The 20,876-nt window shown below is 38.2% G+C and overlaps 1 protein-coding gene across 1 annotated transcript in view; it reads right to left on the bottom strand.

Moving 5' to 3' along the window:
* Positions 1–15,199, bottom strand: part of STAT4 (signal transducer and activator of transcription 4) — a 94,293-nt gene extending 79,094 nt beyond the window's left edge. The window contains exons 1-2 of the mRNA XM_054566688.1: positions 15,072–15,199; positions 13,552–13,696 (exon numbers count right to left, since the gene is read on the bottom strand). Coding sequence (XP_054422663.1) covers positions 13,552–13,696; positions 15,072–15,199 — 273 coding nt within the window. The remainder of the gene's footprint in view (positions 1–13,551; positions 13,697–15,071) is intronic.
* Positions 15,200–20,876: the final 5,677 nt, after the last annotated feature.

The raw sequence follows: 20,876 nt of genomic DNA, 5'->3' as shown, positions 1-20,876 counted from the left end.
AATTATAATAAAATTCCTAACTGATAAAAGAAAAAAAGAAATAGGAAGCATAAAATTTGGAAATGAAAAACCAAACTTTTCCTTATTTGCAGATGATAAATAGAGAAAATAAAAGAAAATCTTCACAAAATTAGAATCAATAAGAGTGTTCAAGAAGATTTGTATTCCAACATCAGTATTTCGATGGGCAGGTAATATTTATACTGAAAATATAATACAAAAAAAGATGTCACTTAAAATGTCAATAAAGTGTAACCAAAAACCTAGGAATAAGTCTAAGAAAATATATGCTCTAACTCTATGAGGAAGGCTTAAGAATAACACTGAAGGGCATAGAAGAAGACCTGAATAAATGTAGTGACATACCATGTTCACTCATGGAAAATTCAATATCATAAAAATATCAAGTCTTCTCAAATTAATATATAATTTAATTCCAATAAGTATTCCAACAGAAATTTTTATAAACATGTAAGATTGACCTTAAAATTTACATGGAAGAAAAAAGGACAAAAATAACCCAGGTAATTTTGAAGAACAAAATAGGTAAGTTGGCCCTATCAAATATCAAGACTTATATAGCTATAGTAATTTAAGAGTGTGATGTAGGTGCAGATGAATAGACAAGAAGATCAATGAAATAGAGTAGCAAGACCTAAAACCAGACCTGTGCATATAGGCAAGATCGAAATATTAAAAATGAGTGGGGTTATCTGGATTATTCAATATATGGTGCTGGAATAACGGCTATTTGTACAGAAGAGAAAACAAAATTATAATTCTAATTTACACAAAAAGATACCTTAATAAGCCATAAACATGAAGAGTTGCTCAATTGAATAGCAATCAGAGAAATTCAACAATGATATATCCATTTTAACTATAACTTGGTAAAAATTAAGTCTGAAAATGACAAGTATTGATAAAGAGGTACTAAAACTAGAACACTTTTACGCTGCCAGCCAAAAAATAAATTGATTAAACTGCTTTGGAGAGGCATGTGGTCATATCTACTCAAGCGGACAATACTCATATGCCAGGGACTCTACTCCTAGGCATAACCTAGAACAGTTTCTTTAAAAAGTGCAGGTTATGACCCATCAACAGATAATAAAATCAACTTAGTGGGCAATAAACAAAAGGAAAGGGGGAACGGAAGGGGGAGGAAAGCGGGGGGTGGGCAGGAAATGACATTGTATCACAGGTTGGAAAGCTTAATCAAAGCTATTAATTTTTTCTAAATGGAAGTTTCGTGTTCATGGATTCGAAGGCTCAACATTATCAAGATGTCAATTTTTCTCCAAATGGTCTATCTAGTCAATGAGATTCCAGTGACAATGCCAGCAGGTTGATTTGTGTGAATTGACAAGCTAGTATTTACATTTACATAAAAATCAAAGGATCAAAAAAAATCAAGACAATTCTGAAGAACAAATTTGTGGGTATTTACTACCATAGTATCCCAGGACTCACTGCCAATGTACAGTAGATACCTGAAAGGCGGTATTAGTGCAAGCAGAGTCAAATAGGCTAACATATTAGAGACTCACATAAACACAAGTCAGAATGTCACATTGCAATGAAGAAAAGATATTCATTTAAATCAATGGTTCTGAGTCAGCTGGATGTCCATATGGAAGAAGTCTACCTTGACCCCTACATCACATCAGACATGAAAGTCAGTTCCACATGAACCATATTCCTACGTGTGAAAGGTTAAAACAATAAAGGTCTCAGAAGAAACCTAGAAGAACATGTTTTATGATCTAGAACAAGCAAAGATTTCTTAAACAGAACACAAAGAGCAGCAACAATTTTTTAAATGATTGAAAAAGTGGAACCTTATGAAAATTAAGAACTTTGTTTATCAAAAAACATTATTTAGAAAAGGCTGAAAAGACAAACCACAGTGTGGGAGAAGATATTTTAATAATTTATCTGACAAAAGACACATTCATAATATTTAAAGAACTACAAACCAATAAAACAAAGACAGACAAAACAATTTTAAAATTAGCAAAACAACAGTCACTTTAAAAGGGGATATCAAAATGGCCACCACGCATAAGATTCTCAACATTGTTAATCATTAGGAGAATGCAATTAAAACTGCAATGAGATACTGCTACAAGCACACTAAAATAAAAAAGATGGACAATAGCATGAGTCAGTGAGGAAATGGGGCAACTTAACTCTCACACACTCTGTGGCAGTGCACATTAGCAAAACCGCTGTGGAAGCTATGTGGCGGCGTCTCCTAAATCCAGTATCTACCATATAGATAATATCTATTATACCAATTATACCTTATGCTCCAAACAAATGAGTACATATATCTACTGAGAGATGCAAAGAAGAATGTTCATAACAGCTGTATTCCTAATGAGCAAAACTGGAATTAGTGTGTTTCCATCCACAGAAGAATGAACAAATAAATTGTGATATATTCATACAGTGAAATACTAACCCATACTTTAAAAAAATCAAAATGATAGCAACAAATAACAAAATGAATAAATGTTATCATGTAGAGTGAAAAAAGTCTAACTCTAAAATATAATTCTGTAAAAGTTTACTTGTGTGAACTGCAAAACAGCCAAAAAAAATCTACTGACATACAATAGTTATCTTTGCAAGTGGTGTTGACTGGGAGAAGTATGGGAGTGTCTTTTTTGGGAGTGCAATAAAAATTCTATATCTCAATCTGGTGGTAGTTACATGGACTACATAAAAAATAATTTATTGGACTGTACAATTAAGATTGTGTACTATATGCATATTATGTAACAATATAAGGGCTTTTTATAATGTGATGTGCTGTGCTCTAAGTGCACTGTAGTAAAATATCTGACACAGAATTAGACTCCCATCTACATCTCTTTTAGTTTGACTATATTTGCATAGGGTTAGCAGACACCCTCTTAATGCAATTTCTAAGTGAATCTTTAACAATCGCTTTGTCGTGGTACTATGTCTTATTGTGTGAGGAACTTCAACATCATTTGTATTCTTGGAGTTCAAGGAGTCAGAGCTATTGACTTAGCTCCTGAGAAGTTGGTATTGGTTCAGAAACACTACCTCCCCCCTTCCCAGGTGAAGACTAGTTCTAGGACATTTGTCTGTGGCTCCCTTTTGCTTCAGTCCTCGCTCCTCTTCCAAGTTAGCACATTTTCTCCAGGATTCCTGGTTAGTGTCTCCTTCCTTCCTCTGAACAGTTTTCTCAGTTCTTCCTGCTTCGGGACCCCTCCAGCCCAACTTTCTCCCACATGTGAGAAAACATACGTTCTAAAAGCACTTCTTCCCAAACCCAGCTCCCTCCATCTTTAGAAACTGTTGACTTTAGCCAGAAAATTTTATAATCTAAATTGTACTTATGTACTCTAAACTACATTTGCAGTGATGACTTGACATTTGCTCAGTTTAGTTAAGGGTACTTATTGCAATAAGGTAGTATCCACATTTCAATGTCAGCTCAACTCTTCATTTGTTAAACAAGACACTAAGCCCCTAGTACATGCGTAGGATGCAAAGATGAATGTGCCCAAGGAACTCACAACCTGGTGGAGAAGGCAGGCCATTATATTAGTTCCAGTAACTTCCCATTAACTTCCTACTGCACTCCATTTAGAATTTATCGAACTCATCTTGTTATCTCACTTTCCTCTACAGACCAAATCTTCACTATGCATTAATATCCATGTAATAATCCAAACTAAAACCGTCAAGTCATCTCTCATTTCTTGCTCTCTTGCACATTTCATTATCTATTCATTCATTTACATGTCAATTCTTTTACAAAATCATCTCATAACCCAGCACCTTTTTTTCATTCCTACTGCTATAGCCTAGTTCAGTATCCTGTTTTCTTTCCTTTAAACTGTTGCAGTAATGTTCAAACAGGTCTCCATGCCTCCATTCTCACCTCTGCCACACTATCCTCCACACGGTTGCCATGAAGTCTCTATCTCTGTCTCTCTATTGCTACTTCTTTCTCTGGGAAAACATTTTATTATTCAAAGAAAGGAATATAAGAATCTACAAAGATTTTTATTTATTTATTTTTAGACAGAGGGGAAGGGAAGGAGAAAGAGAGGGAGAGAAAAATCAATGTCTGGTTGCCTCTCACAAACAAGCCCCCTACTGGGGACCTGGCCCACAACCCAGGCATGTGCCCTGACAGGGAATTGAACCAGTGACCCTATGGTTCACAGGCTGTCACTCAATCCACTGAGCCACACAAGCCAGGACAGAAAGGAATATAAAAATCTAAAGGAAGAGATGTGAATTAAGAATGCTGAGCTACAGTGGACCAATGAGATATTCATTTATTCAAAAATAAATTCTGATGCTGGTGAGGTAGATTATGAAAAACTGGTAAGTATGAAAAACAGCTAGCTTTTTTAAAAACTTGGATATGGTACTATTTATTTTCTTATTCCCATATTTTTCTACTGAGATGAAGATTGCAGGTTAAATGCTAGAAAATAGGCAAGTTCTTGAGTCCATTGAGACATAGAGGGTCTTGTTGTGTTTTAGGCACCAACATAGTTGTTGACCACCTGGACCACTTTAGCATCTCATGTGCACTTAGAAGCCCGCTGGGAGTGAGAACACTATTTTTTTTACCCCCCCAAAATAGATGATTATAGTAACAGAGTGCTGAAGGTCCACTAGACTCTGATATATGCTTCAATGAAAATCAGAATTCAGGGAATGGACAAATCATTATAGACTAAAGTAATGAACTATTACAGAAGACTTAGCATGGCGGGAGGCAGGGTTGGATATGATAAAAGTTTAGAGGAATATGCACAAAATGGTTCATGAATGCAATTTCAGGTGGGTGGGATCCTGAGTTGGTCATACTGGACTTCCAGGGTCATGTCATATGCACTGGACAGGGAACTGCACTGTGCCCCACCCACCTTCTGTTGGCTATCCCAAACTGTGCAGCAAACAAAATCTTGACAACTAATTTCCACTTCATCGTATAGGCACAATATGCAGGTCTCTGAGCCTATGAAATATGAGCCTTGTGATACTGGCATCAGGTGATTATCTCAGAGGAAAACAGATTCTGCGGGTGTGTGTTGGGGACTTGCTGAAATAATGGAGTCATTGACAAACTGGTTGCCACCCATGCACAGCAAAACGACCTGACAGATTGAACCCTCCATTCAGCTCTTTCAGAGTTAACCCAAAGCAGCTACACCAGGTCGCAGATGGAGGTCCCCTCTTCACTTTTCATTGTGTGGTGTACAGAGGGGAAGACAGGAAAGTGAACTGAGAAAGTAGAGTGAGTTAGAGGAAAAGGACCGATTCAGAGTGGCTTCATAGTTAAAGCAACTGCCCCCGCTGACCTGGTTTTGCAAAAATGTGTTTTGAGCCGTCCAAATTAGGTTAAAAAATCTCACTTCGCCCGATACTCAGAACCAACAGTAGGATTTTTACAGACTAGGCAAGAAGGAATACACCCCTTGCTCAATTTTCCAGGATCTTTCAGCTCCAACGTGTACTTTTGTTTAGGCAAACCCAAATGACCTCTGAGAAGGAGGCCACTGCAGCGCAGAGGACAGAACACAGGAGGTGTGGATTAGTTACACTTGCGCACGCCCCCTCATCCACCAAGTTCAAAACTCTCACTAAGAGAGTCATCACCCTCGTCGGTTAACACCAAAACCCTGAACACAGCCTTGTAAGTGGTGGAGTTTTTTTCTCTATTATCAGACAAGTTTGCTGATGCCTGCTTCTTCTTCCTTCCCCCAAAATTACTTGCACTATTTTCTAAGGAATAACCATAGAAGTTTCTATAAATTAAAAAACAAAAACATAGGAGATGTGAATTCTTTAGACTGTAAGCTTCATGACTTCTCCAATTGTATTCCTAGTGTTTAAAATTTGATAACATAGTAAGGATTCATTAAGTATTTGTTCACTAAATAAGAAGATTCACTACATGTATTTATAAAAGATGTAACACAAAGTGACACAGAAAGTATGAAAATAGAGACGGATCCATTTGCCAGTTAGAAAATGCTAACAACAAAAAAGCCACATGATAAAATTTCAAGATGAAAAAACAGTAAGTGGGTTAAAGAAGGATGTTTTATATCGATCTTTTAAAAGCTTAAGTCACCAGAATTATCTTGTATCTATGCTTCTCACAACATAGGAACAAATATATAAAGCAAAAATTTCTAGATGTTTAGGAGAGGTGATAAATCCACAGTAATAAAAAAAGACTCCAATATGCTGCTCTCAAAAATCAATGAAACTTTCCAACAGATCTCCCTGATTCTTTCCTGGCTAACAAAGTTCATTTGTCAGCCAGAGTGAGCTTTTTAAAACAAATCAGTTCGTGTCACACCCTGGCTCACATTTCTCAGTGGCTTCCCATCTCACTCGGAATAAGACGAAGATTCCTTATCGAGGCTCCACAGCTTCTCTACCAGATGGCTCAAGCTCACTCGCCCCTTTAATTTTCTTGCCTTTTTATTTCATGTTTTAAATGCATCCTTATAAAAACCACAATTTGCCTTATAACTGCTGACTTGTCCATTTAATAGATATTATTTGAAATGTTCTATCTTATTTTGCACTTTCAATTTTTTAGGCTGTCTTGATTTGTTTTTATTTTTAGTTTCTATTTTTTTCCCTTTTTATTGAATTTTGGGGGGTGACACTGTTTAACAAAACTAAACAGGTTTCAGATGCACAATTCTACAATGCAGCATCTGTGCACTGTACTGTGTGTTCACCACCCCAAGTCAAGTCCTTGCCCGTCACCACTTCTCCCCCCATATCTCCCTCCACCTCCTCCGCCCCGGCAATCACTGCACTGTTGTCCACGTTCGTGAGTTTTTTCTCTTTTATTTTTCTTTTTTGCTCAATCCCTTCACGACCCCCATCCTCCCCCAAAGCTTTTAATTTTTTATGCACTCTATTTTCACTTGACGTATTAGTATTTCTGAAAGTTCACCATGCATTTTTAACATGTGTTTAATTTCCTTTAGTAGTTCCTTCCATGAGGGTATCTTTTTGGTAAACCTTCAACTTTGTCTAACAAATTAGTTATGGTCAGAATTTTAAGTTGATGGATGTTGTATTCCTGCTCTGTGAAGAAATTATTCTAGTCTTCTCTAGCTTTTACTGTTTTAAATTTTGCTTTCAGTTTATCTCTCATTTTTGTGTAGGAAATATACTTGTTCTCTCTTGTTTCTTTTAGGATGTTTTCTTTCTCTTTGTAGTTTCTTTTGATTTACCATGCTTGGGACCTGTATTTCTAGAATCTAAGAATGTATGACAGCTTCCATGTCAGCTCCTATTTACAGTTCTGTTTTATAGTTAAAATTTCTTTTGACTGTAAAAAATTCCTCTTAATTTGTGATAAGTTTATTTGTACATTTAAAAGTCTATTATATTTTCTTTAGAATTTCTTTTTATTGTTATTTTTAAAGATTTTATTTATTTATTTTTAGAGAGAGGGGAAGGAAGGGAGAAAGAGAGAGAGAAACATTGATGTGAGAGAGAAACATCAATCAGTTGCTTCTCATAGGCACCCTAACGGCGGACCAATCCTGCAACCCAGGCACATGCCCTGACTGGGGATTGAATCAGTAACCTTTCACTTTGTGGACAATACTCAACCAGCTGAGCCACACCGGTCAGGGCTAGAATTTCTCTGTATTTTTAGTAGAATTGTTTTTAAGTTTGCCTAGCTAGAAATAGAAGTCAAAACTTGAATTATGTACTACTTAGATATAAACAATGAGAACATTACCTATTAAAGTATATAAAGCACCTCTCAAAAACGTATAGTTAAATTCATTTGTAAGGGGAAAAAAGCTGAAAATAAATGAAGTAAGGACTTGAATAAAGAAATCAGAAAAAACCTAAAGAGTTATACTGAAGAAATAATATGGGTATTCCGTGATATCCCAGACAGTGTATGATACATGATCATAGCACATGTGGGGCAAATACATGGAACCAGAATTCTTACTCTACTGGGAGAATGCAAAGCGATATAACCAGTTTGGAAAACAGTTTTGACATTATCTAACACACAATTAAAAATGCACAGACTCCATGATTCAGCAACTTCAGTCCTAGGTATAAATCTTAGAGAATTTCATGCACATGTACACCAGGGAGCACACACAAGACTATTCAGACCAACACTGTTTGAAGCAGCAAAAAATACTGGAAATAATCCAAGTGCCTATCAACAGTAACATGGATAAACTGTGATATATCCACACAATGCAATACTATGTAGTAATGAAAATGAATAAAAGATTACTACATGAATCCACATGGATGAATCTCAGCAACTATGTTGAACGAAGAAAGAAAGTTGTGAAGAATAAATACAGAGTGATTCCATGTAAGTGAGATTTGGTAACTTGCAAATCTAGGGACACCAATATATGTGGTAAAACTAACAAAAAGGGAGATACTGATAAAAGCAAAAGTTAGATTAGTGGTGATTCTGGGTGGAGATAGTGCAGAATGGAGAGACTTCAGAGATACTGGTAGCTACTAGGTATAATGTCAATAGCAGCCTGCACTCCAACCTTCTAGCTGCATATGGTATGTGTATAGATAATTACATCTTGACAGATTTTGGATTGCTTCATATTTTCTTTGCATTTCCCCGTATTGCTTCAACTTTTATTATGAATATGCACCCATTTTTTAAAAAGTCTTTTTATTTGAGGGAGAAAGATAGGAAGAAAGGTCATTATAGACTGAACATTTGTGTCTCCCCAAATGCTTATGTTAATGGTAATAGAAGGTAGACCTTCTGGGCGGTGATTGGGCCATGAGGGCCTCACGCATGGGAGCAGCGTCTTCATAAAGGAGACCCAGAGGGCTCCCCTGCCCCACCCTTCTGCCACATGAGGTTACAGTGAAAAGATTGACAACTATGAACCAGGAAGCTAACTCAGACATCAAAGCTTGGAACTCCCAGCATCCAGAACTGTGAGAAATAAATATATGTTGTTTAAAATCCACGCATAATTTGTATTTTTGTTATAGCAGCCCAAACAGATGGAGAAATAGAGAGGAAGGTGAACAAGAAAAAGAGGTTTGCGATACGAAGCCCAAGAACAAAGATGTAGCAATCGAGGTCTTAGGTACTTACACAGCTGGGTTATAAACTCATGCCCACACAAAAATCTGCACATAAATGTTAATGGCAGCTTTATTCATAATTGCCAAAAAGGGATAAACAAATTGTAATACAGTAGTCCATACTTGTCTGTGAGGGGTATGTTCTGAGACCCCTGGTGGATGCCTGAAATCACAGATGGGACTGAATCCTCCATATACAACTGTCAGATGAATAAGTTAAGAATGCATCTTATGCATTCTTTATTACCTGACCTACTGAACACCATAACTTAGTCTAGCCTACGTTAAACGTGCTCAGAACACTTACATTGGCCTACAGTTGGACAAAATCATGTAACACAGGGAATACACTGTAGACTAATGGTGGTTTACTCTCATGAGCGCGTGGCTGACTGGGAACTACTGCTCACCGCCACTGCCAGCAGCACGAGGGAGTCTTGTCCTGCACCTTGCTTGCCCAGGAAGAGATCAAAATTCGAAGTGTGATTTCATATCCTCAGTCAAAAAATCCTAAGTCTAATCATTGCAAATCAGCGATGTTTGTACTATTTTTTTCTTTACATACATATCTATGATAATGTTTAATTAATAAATTAGGCACAGACAGAGATTAACAGCAATAACTAATAAAAACATAGAACAATGATAACAATATACTGTAATAAATTATGTGAAGGTGATTTCTCTCTCACATGCAAAGTATCTTATATTGCCATGCTCAACTTTTCACTTGAAGGAAGCACTTTATGGCTTCTCTTTGTCATATTCCAATTGCCACCATCACTATTCTTGTGTGTCGGGGCCATTATTAAGTGAAATAACGTCTACAAGAACACAAGCATTGTGATACTCTGATGGTAGAGCCGGATCTGACAGCCAAGCCAGCTAAAGGGTGGGCAGCATACTCCACATAGAGACTCTGGACAAAGGATGGTTCACATACAGAGCAGGTTGGAGTTGGACATGCAAGGTTTCATACTATACTACTCAGAACAGCAGGCATACAATTTAAAACTTATGAATTGTTTATTTCTGGATTTTTCTATGTAATATTTTCAGTTGACTTCAGGCAACTGAAGCCACAGAAAGTGTAACTGAGGACTATTGTAATGTACCCCAACAGGTTCATCAATTGTAACAAATGTATTATGCCAATGCAAGATGGTAATAATAGGGGAAACTGAGGAAAGGGGTGTGGAGAGGAAGTATATGAGAACTTTCTGTACTTTCTGCTCAATTTTTTTCTGTAAAACTTAAACTGCTCTAAAAAAATAATGTCTATTGGTTTTTTGAAAAGATCCAAGAACAGGTCAAAGCATTTGTGAAATATCTGGAGCAGATAATTTATTTTTAGAAAATCCTAACACAGCCCTTACCACATGCTCTAGGCCAGAGAGTGCAAATATCTTGCCCTGTGACACACAGAAAGTAAGTCACAGAGCCAGGATTCAACCTGCAGTCCTTGCTCCTGGCCTAACCTGGGCTGCCTCCCCTTTCAGGAGCTGGGGCTGGTTGGCCGTCTGCGCTCGCAGCTTCCCAGCTTGGAGCTTGCTTTCACTCTTGGTTCAGTGTTTTGTTTTTCTTTTAAAAAAGCCATTCTAAATTCTTATCAGAAGAAGATGTGATATAAAACAGTAAATTTAAATATTGAAATTGGAGACTTCAGTTGCTCTATAAAGAACTAAAATAAATATTCTTTACACCTGCTTAGTTCCCCTGGTTCTCTCTCTCTCTCTCTCTCTCTCTCTCTCTCTCTCTCTCTTTCTCTCTCTCTCTCTATATATATTTACTATAATAGTGAAAATAAATTGTATTTTAAATTCCAGAGGATCAAAATGCTTAGACTAGATAAATACATTGTCAATAATCTTTTGATAGGTTTTTTTTTCCTTTTTGGGAGGGGCATGGTATTATGTTTTATCAAAAAACTTGACCTATCAGAAAAAAAAAACCCCATAGGAATACGCTAGATTAAACAGAAACATAAAATGCAGGTTTGTTTAGGTATAAGGCCATAGTTGATGATGTTCTTTATTACTATTTTCTACTGCATTCTGAACTAATATAAATACCCAGTAAGTACAATTTATAAAACGAAATACACAGAAGCATGAGAAACAGGTGTTTCTTTCCATTCAAAATATCTTAGACTAAGCACACCATGTTTTTGAGTTCCCAGTTTGTAGTAGAACCATACTGAGTACTAGAGGGAGGAGGGAGGTCACAAAAGGAGGTCAGGCTTTTACCGTCAAAAGCTTGTGACCTGCTTAGACGCATCCAGCACAGATGAGGTGGCTGGTTATCTTGCCACCCGTGTTCTGTGAAGGTGAGAATAAGACCTACATGCTCCTGAAGGTTTCCTTGCCGCAAGGGGACCTCCCCGGTTTGTCTAGGGAAGCATGGGGTCTGGACTGGAAGAAGAGGGAGGGCAGAGCACTGCTGGCCATGGGACCACCAGGGACAAAGTCAGAGTCATTCGAGAGTGAGCTTCGGGAACAAGGAATAGTCCTATTTGTCTCTTTTTCAGGGGCAGGGATGTTGAGGAGCTTGGAGCAGTTTGTTAGGAAAGGTCTAAAGAGGCAAGATGCCAAAGGTGAGTGATATAAGCAGGAGAGTTTGTGCTTGAGCTGAAATGTGACTGGGAGTTACTGTGGGTTCTCAAGCTCCCTTGTCATTTGACACCCAACCAGAAAAAAGGATAGGCTGTACACTTACCCCTGATTCATACTAAGAAGGTCCTGCTATTTTCCGTAATAGCACAAACCATTTATTGCAAGCCCATTTTTTTCTTGCCAGAATAAAAGCCCCCATCTTTCTTATAATTTCAAAAGATACATAACATGCATTCTCATTTACATAAATAGATAAGGGAATCCAGAAAAATTAAGTGACTTGTCTCAGGTCACATTTTGAGAGTCAGAATTTTCAAAGACCATGCATCTCCCATTTGATCCATCAAATGGCAAGATCAATTTGATACACACACACACACACACGCATTTTTATTTTAGGCTTTGGGGGCCTTACAGTCTCTGTTACAACTACTCAACTCTGTGGTTGGGGTAAAAAGCAGTGCTAGTCACTGTGTTTCTAAAGGAGAATGGCTGTGTTCCTCTAAAATACACAAAGTTCACACCATTCTCATGTCACAAATGTATTTTATCATATTTGTTTATGTATTTACTTTTATTTTTTCAGTCACTTAAAAATGTAAAACCCATTCTCAGGCATGGGTCACACAAAAACAGGCAGTGGCCACACTAGTCTTGTAGAAGTGGTTTAGGTTTATTGATTAGAGCACTAAGCTAATGAAGCCAAGGTTAAATGTCTCATCTCCATAGCAGATAGCTTGCTTTATGCTGTGAAAGATCCTATTTTGTTGGTAACAAGCTATTTTTCTAGCCCATGCTAAATTATCTTGTAAATTTGTAGGGAATCACAAGGGCATAGTTGGCTCACTGCAATCAAAGCCATAATAAGAAAAGACAACATATATGACCCTTTCACAAACGTTAATAACTTTAAACACATTTTTTTAATAGTCTAGGTAAACTTTTCTAAAAACATATTCAGTGTAGTTTGGGATACTAAGAATGCCTTACTGAGAAATGGCATGTGTACTTTTCATATTATCCACTATGTTGCATAGGCACTCAGTATATATCACAGCTGTCCATGTTCAGTTCGTTATGTTAGCACCTCTGGGTTTAACTTGGTACTAGCCGCCTTAATTATTTAGATCCCCGACTCACTTCATTCATTCAGTTATCCTTTAATCAATGAATATTACACATCTGCCATAAGGTCAGCCTTGTGGTGGGTGCTGGGAATTCAAAGCTGAATATTAAAGGCTCTGCTTCAAGGAACTCACAGTTTGAGGGAGAAGACAAACACAGAAATAACACTAATGTAGAATGTATTAAATGCATGGTATAGACGTGTTCAGGTGCTTCAGGAGCACAGCAATGGTTTTGCCTGTGTGAACCTTTGGATTAGGGGGCTAGAGATCTGAACCAAATCTGGAAATCATATACAACCATGATGCCTCCATCTATAATGAGAATAATACTAACTCGAAATTGTTACATAAGAGACAAAGGCAAGGGAGGACTGGGGAACAGCCATATCTTTCAAATCCCTGTTCCAGCATTGTCAGATTTGATCATAACTATCAAATAGTCACATGTAAATCACATATTCCCTCCCCACTGATAGTGCATTTTAGATTCAAAATTTCATTAAAAAAATCCAGTAATGAAATAAAATTGAACACAATTTAAAATGGTAAGAGAATTCAGATTTTATCCTATTAAATCTGGTTTGAAATGAATATAGAAGTACATATTTGATTTTTTAAAATGAACTTAGGACTTAAAACCCATATATTTGGAAAAAAGTAGAATGCATTCTCACCTGAAGGACTTTCCTAATTCTTTTTAGATTGTGAATCAAGAGCAGGTTTTTCTCTTTGGAAACGCGACCTAACTGGTCATCTAGTTGTCCTAACAAGTTTTGAAGGAGAATTGTTGCCATGGTTTCATGGTTAGAAGCTGCCTCCCTAAAAAAACAAAAGTGTTATTACCCAGCAGGAAAGAACGAAGTAAAATGTCTATCTTTTTACCACACTAATTTTAAAGTGATAAATTTATTCCACAGTGATAAGCATTTAAAGATTTTTTAAAATTAAATTGTACACATGAAAAGATACTCAACATCACTAACCATTAGGGAAATGCAAATCAAAACACAAGGAACTACTATTTCACATATATAAGGATGCAGTTATGGAAAACACAAAATAAGCATTGGTGAATGTGTGGGGGAAGAGCGTCCCTCGTGCATTGATAGTGGGAAGGTAAAACGGTGCGGCCACTAAGGAAAACAGGATAAAGATTCCTCAAAATACAAATATAGAATTACATACAGCAATGCCTCTTCTGGGTACATACCCAAAAGAATTGAAAGCAGTGACTTGAACAAATATTTGCAGACCAATGTTCGTAACTGCTTTATTCACAATAGCCCAAAGGCGGAGATAACTCAAATGTCTAGTGACAGACAGATAAACAAATTGTGATATAGAAAATTATTCAGTCTTAAAAAGGGAATAAACTCTGATACATGCTACATGAATAAATCATGAAAAAATATGCCAAAGGAAATCAGTCGGTCACAAAAGGGCAAGTATTGTGTGCTTATACTTATATGAGGTACCTCAAGTAGTCAAATTTACAGAGACATTAGCTAGAAGGGTGGCAGCCAGGGGCTGGGGTGGTGAGAATGAGGATTTATTGTTTAATGAGTACAGTGTCAGTTGGAAAAGATGGAAGAGTCCTGGAGATGGATGGTGGTATTGGCTGCACACAATGTGAATACACTTACTGCCATTAAACCGTAGGCCTAGAAATGGTTAAAATGATAAATTTTATACTATGTACATGTTACCACAATAAAAAAAATCAGACAACAGTTTAAAGCAAAAAAAAAAAAAAAATTAAGTTGTATAAGGTGAATAGAGCTTTAAAGAATGTTTGTAAAATATGCTGAGAAAAATATTTATTTACACTGAGTCTGTGATAGAGAATTGCTATTAACAAGAGATTTACTTTATGGCTTTTTAACATTTAGAAAATTGTTGGAGTTTTTACTTACAGAAAAACAAAGCATTAACACCATTAAGTTTTCGTCTACAGTGGATGAAACCAGAAACAAAGATTATTTTCTCCTTTGAAAAAGTTTTCCAAAACTTTGGAAAAGTTTTTTTTATCTACAAAGAATGCACCTATTGAATGAAAAATGAACCTAGAGTTTGTTTATCTGCAAAGAATGTACCTATTGAATGAAAAGTGAACCATAGAGTAATTCCACATGGGTAGAATATAAAGCATTTATGAATCAACCTCTACGAGAACTACAATAATGTGTAACCTTACCAGTCCTGATGTTCAATCCACTGGGCCAGCAGATGTCGAATTTCCATAGGGAAGTTGTCATCATAGAATTGATCTACTTGCTCCAAAAATTTGATTTCTAACTGTTGGACTTGATTCCACTGAGACATGCTATAAAACAAGGGGTAAAATTAGAGTTTAAAAATAATGTTAATAACTATAATATATATTATTCTTTTCTTAGCTTTCAGATAAAGACAATGTTGTCCATTAGTTAAGTAACTGAAGAAAAATTATTTATCTGTTATAGTCACTCAATTAAAAGAGAAAATGCATTCAAATTCAAAGATAAAACAATTATAAACTTTTTTGTCAGTCACACCTAAAGAAGGAAACAGGATTCTCCCTCTGGCCCCAAACCACCTCCTTTTTTGCTTTAACAGGAACTCCTGTTCAGCCTACTCCAGGAAGCTTTCACTCCCCCTCAACACCCTGCTCCCCACCCCACCCCCAACTGTCTACACCGATTTGTCTTCTCAGCAAGTTCCTTCCCTATCCCTTGCTCCCTCTACACTACTAGACTTTGAGCAACTTAAAGGCAAATCGCATACTCAACTATACCTTCTAAGACCCTCTTAAAACTTTTTATGTGAAGAATACCCAATAAAGGCATCTTTTATGTGCATTGCCCACTCCTTCTGTCCTTGTTTCAGATTTGTCTGACTTCTAGATTCAGCCTTATGTTTCTAGACTCCTATTAGACTCTAGTATAATTCTGTCTTGGCTTGATGAAGAGTTTCATGCATGTATTTTCGTGGGCTCTCATTCTTTCAGTTCGAAATATCTGTGAACCAATGCATATTTTTACTTATCTCTGTGATGATCCACTGTGGCTGGGTAAAGCTTTCAACATTTACTTTTAATCAGCCTCTGATGTGCTCTGACACTGGTTAACCCCTCAAGTTACTTGAAGAAGAAACCACATTTCGTATGTATTTGGCAACCTGTCATAAAACAAAAGTTATGTGTTTCTTCCACATAACCCCACTCTGGCCAATTTAGAAGCTTTAGACATATTTTCTAACTCAGGGAAATTAATGTGATGTCTCCTTGATGTTACTGTATATTCCTGTTTAAAAAGTCAAATTTTTATTGTTTTGTCAGCAATTCTAGATTAAAGGAAAAAGTTTTATAGGATTAATCACCATACTATTTCAATCTGTCTTGTAGGTAAGTTAAAGCTTACTTTTGCTTGTAGACCATTCATAATAAATTAATACATTTCATATATATATTTTCAGGTTTCAAATGAAACCATTTCATGGCAAGTTTTTCCTGATTTAAATGTATAGAAGAAAATTATTGCCATTGTTTTGCTAAAAAAAAAAAGCAAATGGGAAAGAATATTTTATTTGCATAGTATTTTATATTTATGAAGACTTTTATGACAATTCTAGGCATATTGCAAGTGGTCAGCTTAAGTGCTTGTTAAGTGAAGAATGGCCCTCCTGATGTGAACAGGGCATATCTCACCCCAGCTTTAAAAATGAAAAAAACCCACGGGTGAGAAATGGCCGCTGCCCAAGGTACACAGCTTTAAGAATTGACTTGAGGTCTCCTGACACCAGATGCACCCCGCCTTCCAGATGCTGGGTGTATATACACTCCATACAAAACTGGAACATGTGCTCCCATGCTCCCATTGGCATTGTCCTGCTATAGCCCATCAATTTAGTCTAGTTAAGGACAAGAGAGAACACGAGCTGAAAATAGCGTTACAATCGCAATTGTTACTATTTAATTTGTTATGATTTGGATAAATATCTGTTTTCTAACAAAACTAACTGCATCTATCTTAACGTTAGATCACCCTTAGAACCTCAGTCTACCCTCTAGAGCTGAACTCACTGCTGGAAAAGGAAAGGATTGGGCATAAATTCATGGACATTCTTCTCTGCTGTAGCCCCTGGAAGTGCCTTCAGACATCCTTCAGTCCCATTCTTTATTTTCACTCCCTAAAGAGCAGATTCCTCCATCCCTAGAAAATTATGGAACATTTCTTTTAAAAACTGAGTGTCTGTCTATTTTCATTGAATACCTGGCCCAGAAGATCGATATAAAGGGGCATTTTGTTCCATTCTCAGGGAGCTAATTGGGCCTTGTTGACTCTGTTACCCAGAGCTTGCAAAGCAGAATGATCTGCACCAAAATATCGCTGGCTCTCATCAAAGCCACAATCACTGGTTATCTTAAGCTGTGGGCTTTTTTGTTTTCTGAAACCCAGATATACAATCTACTGTCAGACATTATAACTCACAGAAGCTGGCTAAGAAAGTGAAGAGGGTCTCACTCTCCGCACCTGGCGGGGACACAGCTCGTATCAACCACAACCGTCCCGCCCACCGTTTAGGTTCCGGGCTGTGGAGGCTGGCCTGAGTCGTGGCCGAGAGACCTCTGCCGTAGGGGCATCTTGAAATCATGAAGTCGGACCCTTCTTTTTAAAATCACCCATCCTCAAACAAGTTAAAACGAGGTAACTGTCAAAACACCAAGTAAACAGCAAAGCCTCAGCAGCACCCCGCGTGAGCATTTCCTGGCCTGTGCTCCGAAAAAAGCAACACAAAGGTGTGGTCTGCTCGCTTACCTGGCTCTCTCAGCCCAGGTCCCAGCTGTGCCAAGCGCAAAGCCAGGATCACTCTTCACTGTCACTGGGGCGAAGACGCTGACACCATCCTCAGGAGGGGATTTGCATTTCTCCTCCCACTTGAGGCTTTCCTGTGCGTCAGTGTTAGCGTGTTAGCGTCTATGGGACTTTACTTGGGTCAGTTCCCACCCACTCTCTATTCTAGAAATGCTAAAAAGCAGAAACAGTCCGGCTGAAGCCCCTTTACAGGGCACTCTCCCTTCTCATCCCCTTCGGTCACCTGCCACTGCAGGTGTCCAAAGTGGCTTAGTAGGAGGTGGGAAGGTGGGTAGGGCCTACACACTCTCATTTTCTTCAGTGGTTTCCCCATACAGTCTAAGATCCCCTGGAGACTAACTTGCCTGGAGCTAAATTCCTGGCGTCCTGGCTTTTTCCTTTCAGACTCAACTCACCCTTGGAGCCAGCTCCTGAGATGGCAGGGGTGGGTAGGCAGGATCAAAACACTAAACTCACTTGAAGACTCTACTTTCCTCTAATTCAGCAGGGCTTGTTCCCTGGGAAGAGGACAGCGTCATCCAAAGGCATGGGCCAGCTCCTGCGCAGGCCCTGAAACCTCCCCAACCACCCCAGCCCCACACCCTCCTTCCCACCCTGTAGCCCTGTACCTGGCAGCTGTGGTGTGTGCTCCTCTCCCTCTGTGATACGTGCCTGCTCTGGAATCGCAGAGCTAGAGAGAGCTGTGCCCGCATCTGGCTCTCACTCCTCGTTTGTGTCTAAAGAGACTGAGGCCTGGAGGGTGACCTAAGTTTCTCAGGGAGCGGCTGCTCAGCCTGGATAAGAGTCCAGGTGTTTCTACTCCCTCCTTAGTGTCTTTTTCATTTCATCTCCTCAAAACTAGATTGTTAACCCTCTCACACCCAGGAAGAATTCCATAAATGTTCACAAAAATAGAGTCAAAAATAAAGGCAAACGGACTGAGAGAGGCAGACAGAATAGCTCGATGTGCTTACACACATGCCTAGAGCAATGCTCTCTGTGAAGGCCTGCTTCCTGACTCGCCCTGACCCTGCACCATACACCTACAGCCTCTGGATTCTCCTCCCCTCCCAGGTGACATTATCACCAGGCGCTTCAGTAGTCCAGCCCTCTGCCTTGGGAAAAATAAGTTAATCAACCCAAAGGCACATTCTGGACATCAGTCTAAATCCAGTGGTTGGGCAGGCTTGGTCCTGGCAGCTTGCGCACTGGGCATTTTCCGGGAGTTTAGTCTGCTGTGCCCCATATGAAGAAAGTGCCTAATTCGGACCATTCCATTACCTATGGGGAAAAGTCTGGTCTTCCGGGGAAGCAGTCACTGTCTATAGAAAAAAAAGACCAAATTCTTGGCACTCAAAGTTCTGTACAATTTGGTCCCTAGTTACCCAGGAATCTTCCGGCGCCTCCGGGAGCCCATGATCCAATGCAGACCCGGCTTCTCTACTTCCTAGGTTATTGACCTCACCTATTTCAGTATTGGTGTTTCTTTCATCTGCAGTTCCCTCCTCTAACTTGTCTACTTACTGAAACCATATGTTTCTCAGGGAAGATATCACTGATGACGCCCCCTTCCTACCCCCCAGCAACTATTCCCTGCTTTGAGCTTTCATCACACTTCCCATCCAAACTAGCACTGTTCAAAAAGAATTAAAATACATGCCACATGTATTTCAGTGTTGCAGTCACCATATTGAAAAAGGGAAAGGTGAGATTAATTTTAGCACTATAAATAACCCAATGCATACAGAATATTAACATTTCAGCATATAATCAATATACAAAATTATCGTGATAGTTTCACTCCTCATTTCATACTAAACCTCGGACGTCTGGTGCGTATTTGGCACTTTCAGACACCGCAGTTGGGACCACAGCCACATCGGACTGGTGGCTACTGTATTGGACAGCACCGATCCAGACCACTCATTTAGTACTTTTCACTTCCTGAGTTATTGTTAGTCACGCTGGTTTTACATATCTTTATCATCATTATATTCCACTGTTGAGTGTCTGCTACACGAAGCAGAGAGTTTGTTTCCTTTTTCCTTGTAAGAGCCTCACCTTGGGGCTCCCCCAGCAGTTCTTGAACTGTTTGATCTCAGGACACCGTTATACTTTTAAGAACTGTTGACAGCCCAGAAGGTTTTTTGTATGTTACTATTCTGTATTAAATTTTTATTTACTGTACTAAAAATTAAATCTTAGAAAAAATTAAAATACTTATTTCATTTAAAATGACAATCACAAAACCATTATGTGTTCAAATAAACACTTTTTATGAAAAACAAGTATATTTTCCATCACACAGAAAATTAGTGATTTACATTTTTGAAAATCTCTTTAATGTCTGGCTTGTGAGCAGACAGCTGGATTCTTATATCTGCTTCTGCCTTTGATATCTTGCAAAACACTGTTTTGGTCGGAGTATTTGAAGAAAGTCTGGACTCACAGAGATATGCAGTTGGAACAGGGAAGAGCTTAATAGCCTTTGCGGATACCATGGGTGTCCTTAGATGTCACACCAAAATTCAACAAGTGGTAGCTCCTTAAGGGTTATTTGCACTATGGGGTGTGAAACCATGTCAGCAAACTGTACTGTCACCAAGTCCATTGGTGTATCTTGTATTTTGAATGGAACTTTCACTCACACATGAATATCATACTTTGGTCATTTGGAAAATACTGGTCCACTGAATTATGCAGATCTTCTAAATGCCAACACACTTTATCATACACTATCAGAAAATCGCATTAGATCACATCACCAGTGATCTCAGAAAAGTTTTCCAAATTCTAATTTTTTGCTGGCAAGTTCCAGTTTTATTCTTGGAAACAGATATTGCCAACTGTTTTCATTGAAGAGACAGGCTCACTGTGTTGATTTTCAGGAAAATGTCTTCCAAATATCCAAGTCTGAACAACCATAGTTTGTTGGAGGTTCTTTCCAGTAAAAATGGTGTTCTGTGAAGAAAAGCGGCCAGTTCGATGGACAACTCAATCATCCAAGTGCTTTTCCTTGAGACCATCATCATACATTAGCGAGTTCACTTCCATTTAAACCACACAGAATATTAGGGAGAGATGTATTCAAGGTCTGATATTTAATAAAATTAATTTTCGTGCATCATTGGAAACATTCTTATGTCAAACTGGTATTTAAAAAATTT

The sequence above is a fragment of the Pteronotus mesoamericanus genome, unplaced genomic scaffold (genome assembly GCF_021234165.1).
Source record: "Pteronotus mesoamericanus isolate MK-2021 breed Mesoamerican mustached bat unplaced genomic scaffold, CSHL_Meso_final contig_179, whole genome shotgun sequence".
Classification (NCBI taxonomy): domain Eukaryota; kingdom Metazoa; phylum Chordata; class Mammalia; order Chiroptera; family Mormoopidae; genus Pteronotus; species Pteronotus mesoamericanus.
The sequence above is the reverse complement of the archived record's forward strand: the minus strand, read 5'-3'. Positions and strand labels throughout refer to the sequence as shown.